We start from the raw sequence: 9559 nt of genomic DNA, 5'->3' as shown, positions 1-9559 counted from the left end.
GCAAATATGTAAAGAAAAAAAAAGTAGCCACAAAATTATTTCCAAATTTTAACAGGATAATAATCAATATATATGTAATAAAGATTGAGCATTAAAAAAGATTTTTGATGGTGAAATTAAAAAAAAAATTAAAAGAAAGAAAATATTTGAACAAAATATTTGGAGTTTTACAAGTTACCTCCCTTTGAATAGTAAAAAAGGTGCTGAAAAACAGCTAATATGGTTTTTTGGCATCTTGTATCCCTTGGTTACCATCAATTTACTCTTTAAATAATGCTTCAGTACCATCATATCCATTTTTTTCAAAAACAATTTCAGTACGATGTAAGAATTATAGAACATTAAAGTGAAAATCTTTTTTGTGTAGAGATAAAAACGCTTTAATATGGCAGCCACCCCCCAGCCTCGTTAAATGCTTACTCTTAAAAGTTAGTTCGATCACTGATTGACTGGTACTTATCGATGTTTATTGCAGCTAAACTCAATTAAGATTTTCCAATGTTTCAGTAGAAGGTAATTTGAATTAAAAGAAATAAAAGAGGACACCAGATAAGTTTCAATAGTGCTTCAATCAAGAAACACGACTAGTTCCATGTATGTCTTATCAAGTTATCAGATGGAAAATAAAAACATCAAGGAACTGATCTTTTAGATACTGAATAAAGTATTCAATTTTATTATCGCTGCATTTATATGAATTTTAATTTTTAAAAATTAAAAATTGATAAACAATGAAAAAAGAAATAAAAAAAGGTTCGGAAGAACGTAACTCTTCGGCTATAAGGTCTTTTAACGTAACTGCGGGACAGTTACTCGCACATGCGCACAAACGCTTCCGAGTGGATAGCGTCATTAGAGACTCATATACGCTTTACGCATATACGGAAATGGTTAAGTGTTGCTGTGTCTACAAGTGTCGGAACGTGTGTAACAGCGAAGCACGGGCAAAGGGGGTCAGTTTCTTTCGTTTCCCTAAAGACAAAAGGAAAAGAAGAGCATGGACTAATGCCGTGAACAGAGATAAGTGGACGCCAAATGAACACTCTTGGATCTGCTCTGATCATTTTGTTGAGGGATGGCACGGAGACGACCCGGGCGACGAAAACTATGCCCCGACTTTATTTTCCTACAAAAAGAAGCGGACAGAAGATGATTTTGATAGAGAACAGAGACGACTTGACCGAGAAACGATCAGGGTATCAATGAATTAATGATGTTTATGAACATATAATCCCCCATAATTATATAAATAGGCCTGTAGTGGCAGCATTGCAATGTAACGGTATTAAATACTGATCAGGATAGAATATATGCCTGTAATAATGACGATATCGTAAATATTCTGCAAATATAATAGAATACATAAAGTTATTAAATTATGAACATATCTGGATGACTTTTATGTGTAATATATTGATATTTTGCACTATAAATTTTTTATACCAGGAAAGACTTTGCTCAGAGAAGGTTAATATCGAGAGAGAGAAAGCCCATTTGGAATTTTCTGTGCTTGTCCATGGCTCCTACTGCAAGATGGATGATTCGGGGGACCATGATCAAGATATAGCTGCAGCAGTACCTTGTGCTTATCATGAAATAACAGATGATGTTGATGTCCCCATAATGACTTGTGATTCAGGTAAATCATGAATGTGATTTCATGAAAAATACAATAAAATTATTGAAAAAATGGATTTCCTTTTTGCTGACTATTACATCACACTTGGCAAATTTTCAAATGATATCATTATATTAAATAGATTTATAGATTAATTGATTTGCAAATCGATTTATGAATTACAAATATAGATAGAGATTTTAAATGACCATGATAGAAAAATCTTAATTTATATACAGTAAAAAAATGATAGATTTACAATGGTTGTTACTGATAATAATTTTTTTTATAGGTGTGCAGTGTGAAGAAGACCCCCTTCTTATTGAAAACAGACATCTCAAAAAAGAAGTTAGAAGACTTCAGGAGGAGCTGCGGAAACATAAATGGGGTGCTGAACGCATTAGAGATGATGACGCCATGACACGCTTTTATACAGGCCTACCCTCTTTTGCCATCTTCCTGTGGCTGTACAAGTAATTGTTTACCTTTTTTCAAATTTTTTATCTTTGATTTAGTATCTAAAAGTACTGTGCAAAATTAAATCAATTTGATTTCACTTCTAAAATATTTCAATTGATTACAGCTACCTTTCCAGCAAGTGCTCTAGGATGACATATTGGAGGGGGGAAGGGCAGACATCGAGTTCAGACCGGCTTAGGATGTCTCCATCATGTTTACGCCCGATCGACCAACTCTTTGCTGTCCTCATGCGTCTGAAAGTTGGACTGTACGTGCAAGACATATCAGAGAGATTTCAGATCAGCAGTGCCTCATTCTCTATGTATTTTTCTACCTGGATAAGTTTAATTCATGCAGAGCTTAAATTTTTAAACCCATTTCCTAGCAAAGATATTATCATGAGAACCATGCCAGAATCCTTTAAAGCCAAATATCCATCAACCAGAGTGATCATAGACTGTACAGAACTTTTCATACAATCATCAAGTAGCCTGATTAACCAAAGCCTGACGTTTTCTAGCTACAAACATCACACCACTGTTAAATTTCTGGTTGGCATCAGTCCTTCTGGGGTCATTACTTTTGTGTCAGATGCATGGCCTGGAAAAACTTCAGACCGTCAGTTAACAGAGGAATGTGGCCTTTTAGAATTACTTGAGCCAAATGACAGCGTAATGGCCGACAAAGGTTTCACAATAGCTGACTTACTTGAAAAAAGACAATGTTTCTTAAACATTCCACCATTTAGAGGTATATTAAGATAAAAAACTTTAAGGTGGCTCACTTAACCTAATAGTTTCTCAAATCCGTAGAAAATTACTTGATTATGATAGATAGCATGATGGATAAGAGATATATGTGTCAAATAGGTGAAAAAATGTGCAATTTTGGATAAAAATTTAATTCAGTCAATGTGAACAAATGCCCCAGGTGGATTCGAACTCATGATCTGCGATTCACAAGCCCAATACTTAACCACTGAGCTATGATGCTATTCAACCAAACTGATTGATGCAAATAGTTTAACAAAACATTTAAATTCCCATCTTGTGACGTAGTGTCTTGAAAAGTATATGTCTAGGTGTAGTAAGGTACCTTAATCAGTGGGCAGTAGAAGCTTTACTTAGTTGATTAAATGGTTGAGAAGTGTAATAGATCCATTAGATTGGAGGGGCTTTAAACAGCAAAATATGAGATTAGTTTATATAAATGTCCAACAGTAAAATGTTTACAGATCAAAACAATTAACATTGCAAATAACAATTGTTGAATTAAGCTGTTTTTTTAATTTAACATTCTTTAGGCACTTCGGGCCAGTTTTCCACTGATGAAGTTTTTAAGACCAAAGAGATTGCCCAACTTCGTATTCATGTTGAGAGGAGCATTGGGCGAGTGAAGAATTATCACATCTTGGAAGGAACGATTCCTCTTACTATGGTCCACTTCATCACAAAGATTTTTCAAGTCTGTTGTTGGCTGACCAACTTGGATTATCCACTTGTTGATGGAAAGAAACTTTTGACAGATGAATCAAATAATTCTTCGGGTAAGATAAATTATTTAAATGGGAAATTAATTACTTTTGCATGATTATTCCTAGAATTATTCCAGATTACACAAAAACTGAATCAGAGCTATCCTTTTGCTGTTTAAAAAAAAGTAAGGTTAATTCCACAAATAAATGAAGTAGTTTTCTATAGAAAAATAAATAGATAACAATTTTCAGACACTTTTATTTTCAAAAATGTCGTTAATAGTCAGGCACTGATCCTAAAACATTGGATAAACAAGAAGCTTACGGGCCACATCATACATATGAGCAACAGTTTTTTTCACAATACTAGTAGTGGATAAATATGCCTCATGTAAAATTCTACTAATTTTGGTAGCATATTTGTAACATATTGTTCATTGAAGTAAATCCTTTCAATGAAAATGTTGTCTGACTTTGCCGCTGTCCATACTACAAAGTCCACCCAGGGGAGTCCGATGATGGCCATCTCACCTTGAACCTGTGCATAGTACTTATGCGATTTTTTCAATGTAGGACCCAATTCACCAACTTCGAGACAAAACTGTTTTGAGTTCATTGACATAATGTCTGATATTCCCAACAATGTTACATTTTGTCCTGAGATGGAGTAGGGACATTTAATTTCTAGCAGCCCAGTGCTTTCATTATCAACCACTCTTCCATCACTGGAAGCCCCTAGAAAAGAATGGGTTGAACATAAAGTAAGACCAGACTCTTGTACATCAGTTTCCATTTGAATAGCTCTTCTGATCTGTAGGTAGTCTTCCTTAGCATCCATCTCGTGGTCAACTCCCCACTGGACTGCCAGAGGTAGCTTCGAGTACCTAAAATCATAGAAATTAGTTTCTAATATCAACATTCACTAAGTTTTTTGTTCTATTTTTAAAATAAACAGTGTCAGTATTCTGTTGTATTGTGCTACTTGGACAGTGAGGAAAATTTAATTACTTGTCTAGATTCGATCCATATAAAATCTGTTGGATAAGGGATGTTGGTTTGTCTCCTGATTGAAGAACATCACCAAATATGGAACTAGTAATCCTTCCGAGATGAAGCTTTTTCCAGAGGTCACTAAGTCTCTGTGCTCTTGTGTGTTTCTCTATATAGCTCACTAACTCCTGGTCTATCATAGGTGGTGGCACTGACAAATTACAAAAAATGTTCTTATCGAGCTTTTTAAGAATACATGATTGTTTGCATTAAATGCATTTTTTGAAATATAGATTGTTTATATTATTGTATTGTTTATAGCTTACAATTGTTGGAAGGGAGAAAAGACAGGGTTGTATTAAAAGTATTTTTTAATACAAGCAACAAAAAATATTTTTTGTTGTATTTTACAGATTCCGTAGTTTAAAGGAGAAAAATATACTGTGCAATGCTTGTACATGTATTATTGATTTTCATAAACTCAAAATATATGTCACATTTGTACACTTGTGTGCTTTATCTTTTTTATTTGGTCATGCAATTAATCTATGTTTAGGTCTTTGTTATATATGATTGAACACACTTTCAACTTACAGTTCCCATCTGAAAACACCATCATTTCCATTTTCAGATGCAGTGGGTGTACAGCTGTAGTCACCTCCACTTCATTCTCCACTACACTTGGGACACCAGTGTCTGGGATGTTCCAGAGATGAGCCATTCCTAGACAGCAATTAAAGGCAGCAATTAAATTTGTGCATATATTGATTGGAATTCACAAGTTAACAATAAATTTAAAGAATCTGTTTCATTTCAGAGAGACATTGCACTTACAAATGAATTTGTTTTCTTTAAAAGAGAAATTGCTTTTAAATGTAAGCAAGTTTTCAAATAAACCTGTAAGGGGAAAACTAGCTTTAAGCTTCCTTAGTTGATCCAGTGACCATGTGAGGCTGTGGTGTCTGTCCTCAGAATGTCTTGGGTCGAACCTTGCCATTGCTGAACCATGTGATGGTGATGACAACATAGCTACATTGACATCGGTTTCACTGCTCGCCACTACCTTCGGCCTTGACAGGTTCAGGGTGCTAATAGGCATTGGCTTCTGGTTCATTGTTCGTGGAACATTCCACTGGCAAAGTGACGATGTGCAGCTCTGGTCCGTTTGCACCAAAGCTTTTGCTGAGGATTGCACATTGGATATAGAAAAAAGCAGACCGCCAATATGACTGCATGCTTGAGCTAATCTGTAGAAAGTAAAACAGGCTTAAAGTGAAGTGCCAGAGACAAGCAATTTTGATGAGCTATATAGCTATTAAAATAAAAAATGCTATTCAAAAACAATAACTATGTTTTTAAACAGTATGCAGATAACAAAATTCACTTCACAAAAATAGTAAATCCTCAAGTATGTATGAAGTATCAAGTTTCACAATGCTAGCTATTTTTAAGATATAAACTAAACAAAAAAAGTTACCCTATGGGGCATTGGCAATAGGCGAAGTCCACTCTGTTTTTGCCTTCAGCATGAGTAATGCACAAAAAAACTTGATAACGCTGTTTTTTCATGGAGGCTAAACAGTATGCTCTTATGTACACTGTTGAACCATCAATCTGAAATTTGTTAAGAATAATTAGATAATACTGTCAGTGTAAAAAATAAAATAATTATTTTTTTTTTTTGGGGGGGGGGGGGGGGGAGAGAAAATGACGGACGACAGGATTATGTTTTGATGGCATTTTAAAACTTACTTGTAATCACTATATATATTTATATGTAAAATATATATTAGCAATTCTTTACCACCTTGGTCTGATATTAAAAAAAATATTTTTGTTGCTTGCCAAATCAGTGTGGTGAATACGTGTATATATATAGTTTATGGAAGTTTTGGGGCTTGGGAGATTGTTTTTAATGTATGAAAATATAAACTTACTTGGGCTAAACATATATCCTGGACATCGCCAGCGTCAAAATGTTTCACGGACTTATCGAGGCCCTTGAAATTTTGGATACTTTGATCCCCCTGTCTTCTTCTTGTGATCATGAATTCATAGACGGAAGTGAACGATACCTTCGGAAGTTGAGTATTGTGTGATATCGGTTCATAATGAACAGCATTAAAAGGGGGCATGTTTTCCTTGAACTGCACTACAGCTCCGGCTCCAGCACCATCAGCGGCAGATATCGACTGAACAACAGGAGTTAATGATACTTCTGGTGCTTGACTGGATAATATGTCGCATATTAAATCATCTTTCTTCTTTTTCTTTGAATTTATACCAAGATCAGATGCTATGTTACGTAATACACTTATGTTTGTTTTCTTCAAGTTTTCGCGGGTCGCCATACTTGTTGCTAATGTAAACAAGGTTACGGTAAACAGGAAATGCTTGTCACTCGTAAAGGAAGTAAAAAAAAAAACCCAGTGTATCATAAAATGATTTTATTCAGTTTATTTTTATTATTGGTTAAGTTGGGTAAAACTTTCATATTTTCGATTTTTTTTAAAGCATATTTTGCAAAAATATAAAACTTTGACGCTTCACAGAACAACTCGTGCTTTATCCACTCGGAAGTTCTTCTGCGCATGTCTGCATATATTATTAAAAGGGTCTATTTCCGAAGACAAAACGTGTACGTTTTACGTCTGTAACATGACGTCATAATGTAGACTAAGCACGCGACGTTTGGTTTAACTTTGGCTGATGATTTGAGTAGGCAACCAGGCGGATCCTACTGTGTGCGTTTCAAATGAATTTTTTTCAACAAAAATCAATCTGCACTGTGTTAAATCTGCGCTTGGTCCAACGGTCACACCGTTTACATATTACATATGAACATTTTTAATAATATTTGTTCTAAATTAGTAAATTTTAACTTTTTATAAGGATATGGTATGTAGTCATTTCAAGCAGTCGCCAGCTGTGCTGCAGGAACGCTACGTAAGCCGCGTCAATCTTGATACTTATTGTGTTTTTCACATTAAAATTCATACTTTAAAGGATAAAAACTAAATAAAATCATAATGAACAGTAACATTGCTATTAATTTTGTGAAAATACACAAATGTAACTACATAAAATAATGTGCACTTACAAAACTTCTGCAAGTTGAGCCTCACCGTCACAATATTTTTGTTTCCGGAAAAAATTACGCCGATCGATTCAGACTGATTATTATAATTTTTCACACGATTTTTTCTCCGAATTTTCGATATTTGAACATGAGCGACTAAGAATACCACGAAAAAAAATTAAACAAAGAAAGTAACTACAGACGAAATTTTGTTGTGGTATTCTTAGTCGCTCATATTTTTTTTAGAACGCAAGAAAATTAAAAATAGTGGTTTTCTTGGTGTTTTCCAGAAATAGGCATGTATTCCATCCATTTGATTTTATTTTACCAACACTTGTGAAGAAATCAAACAGTTTCTATAGTTAGTGCTTGTTATCAACTTTATAAAACAAATATGATATTTGTTAATGTACGTGCAGTATATTTTTAGAAAAATTGAGGGCATTTCTACTATATATATCCTATCTAGTCAATATTATCTCAATATTAATTTCTTTCTTTCCCATTCATTTTTTTAAAAACTCCAAAAAAAGGGAGGAACTCCTTTTTTACTAAATTCTCAATATGATAATAAAAGAAAATGACTGCTACAAGAAAAAGTGGGGGACAGGCCCCCAAATGCCCCCTCCCACCCCCCATGCTACAATCCTGAGTATTAACATCTTCGCTTCTAATATGAACGAATTTACTCGTTTTTATTTTAAATCAAATATTAGATAAGGAGGTTGGCACCTAAAAAATTAGTAATGTCAATCATCAGAAAACCACTTGCATACAAAGATAGGGACCTAAAATGTTCATTTATTTTATTTTCATTTATTTGGTCGTCACTTCCGGTTCCGAAATATTAAATATTTTATTTTTTTCCTCTTCACGATTTTTTTTACAAAAAAAATCATACATATAACTTAAATTTTTTTTCAGTCTTGTTAAAAAGTCTTCAGCCGCAGTGCCCTTCGTATATCCAATCGTCCGCCATCACTTCCGGTCGTCTCCAAAAAAAATAAAACATGAATTTTCCAAGTTTTGTATTTAAATTTTTTGGTTATTTTTCGATATAGATGTTCAAATAAATAAAAAACATGTCCCACGTGTTCTCGAGATTTTGGCTTTAAAGTTCTAAAGCGAGAGATCATTATAGTGGTGGACTTGTGACCAGGTGATCCGGATTCAGTTCCCTAGTACCGACTTACCTTTTGAAAAGGATGGATTTTACTACATGTAATTTCCGAATAAGTTTATAAAAACATTAAATAGAATTTGGGGAAATTTAAAGAAATGATAGAAAGGAACAACTTCCGGTGCATTTAAACGGAAATCCTCTCGCAACGAGATCATGCCTAGTTCTAACATTGTATTTGTCAGTTTCTGTTTATAATGATAAACGGCATTTTTATTCCGCTAGAAATCAATTAAAGTTTGAATGAGGCCAATGTGCTATATACCGGTCATAACCAACCTAGCGAAAATTAAACCCATACTAAACTCTGAGGCAGACGCTACATGTCTATTTGGAATTCAAAAGGGGTGGGAATTACAGGCAGAAAAAATAGATAAAAGACGGGTCTGCTTCTCATTTGAATGTTTAAAGATGACCTAAACAGAAAAGTTCTAGTAAACCCAAAGTAAACCCTTAGTGGACGCAAAGTAAACCCCAACTGGACATAACTTTTCGAAAAGTAAACCCGAAGTAATCTCCAAGTAAATCTTTTTTTATATAAATCTCTTTTACTTGGTATCGTTGTTAAAATCTTTTAAAGGTTTTAGAATTCACAAACAAGTTTTTTTTAAACTTATTTCTACCCCGATACCATGAAAAAAGGATTTTTGAAAATGTGTTTTACTTGTATACAGAGGGGTAATTAAAAAAAAATTAATTTTACTTTTTAAATTTTCATAGAATCTCATAAACGGTGGATAACTTTTATTTAGTTGGGTA

At 34.0% G+C, this 9559-nt stretch overlaps 2 protein-coding genes across 3 annotated transcripts; one reads left to right on the top strand and one right to left on the bottom strand.

Moving 5' to 3' along the window:
• The first annotated feature begins 786 nt into the window (after nucleotides 1–786).
• LOC128170428 (uncharacterized) lies at nucleotides 787–5312 on the top strand. Of its 2 annotated transcripts, XM_052836197.1 has the most exons (6): nucleotides 787–1196; nucleotides 1447–1639; nucleotides 1911–2091; nucleotides 2202–2827; nucleotides 3381–3623; nucleotides 5173–5312. In XM_052836197.1, exons 1-6 carry the CDS (start codon nucleotides 888–890, stop codon nucleotides 5193–5195), a joined length of 1575 nt encoding a protein of 524 aa, XP_052692157.1. In that variant the 5' UTR covers nucleotides 787–887; the 3' UTR covers nucleotides 5196–5312. The 2 variants fall into 2 exon arrangements, with proteins under 2 accessions (XP_052692157.1, XP_052692158.1); XM_052836198.1 differs by lacking the exon at nucleotides 5173–5312 and having other exon boundaries at nucleotides 2202–2345; nucleotides 3381–3545.
• Nucleotides 3795–7125, bottom strand: LOC128170427 (uncharacterized). Its single transcript, XM_052836196.1, has 6 exons — nucleotides 6479–7125; nucleotides 6019–6155; nucleotides 5439–5788; nucleotides 5136–5264; nucleotides 4560–4752; nucleotides 3795–4435 (listed from the first exon to the last, which is right to left on the bottom strand). The coding sequence occupies exons 1-6, from the start codon at nucleotides 6977–6979 to the stop codon at nucleotides 3910–3912; spliced, it is 1836 nt and encodes a 611-aa protein (XP_052692156.1). The 5' UTR covers nucleotides 6980–7125; the 3' UTR covers nucleotides 3795–3909.
• Nucleotides 7126–9559: the final 2434 nt, after the last annotated feature.

This window comes from Crassostrea angulata, chromosome 2, assembly GCF_025612915.1.
Source record: "Crassostrea angulata isolate pt1a10 chromosome 2, ASM2561291v2, whole genome shotgun sequence".
Classification (NCBI taxonomy): Eukaryota; Metazoa; Mollusca; class Bivalvia; order Ostreida; family Ostreidae; genus Magallana; species Magallana angulata.
This window is presented reverse-complemented; position numbering and strand designations above follow the sequence as displayed.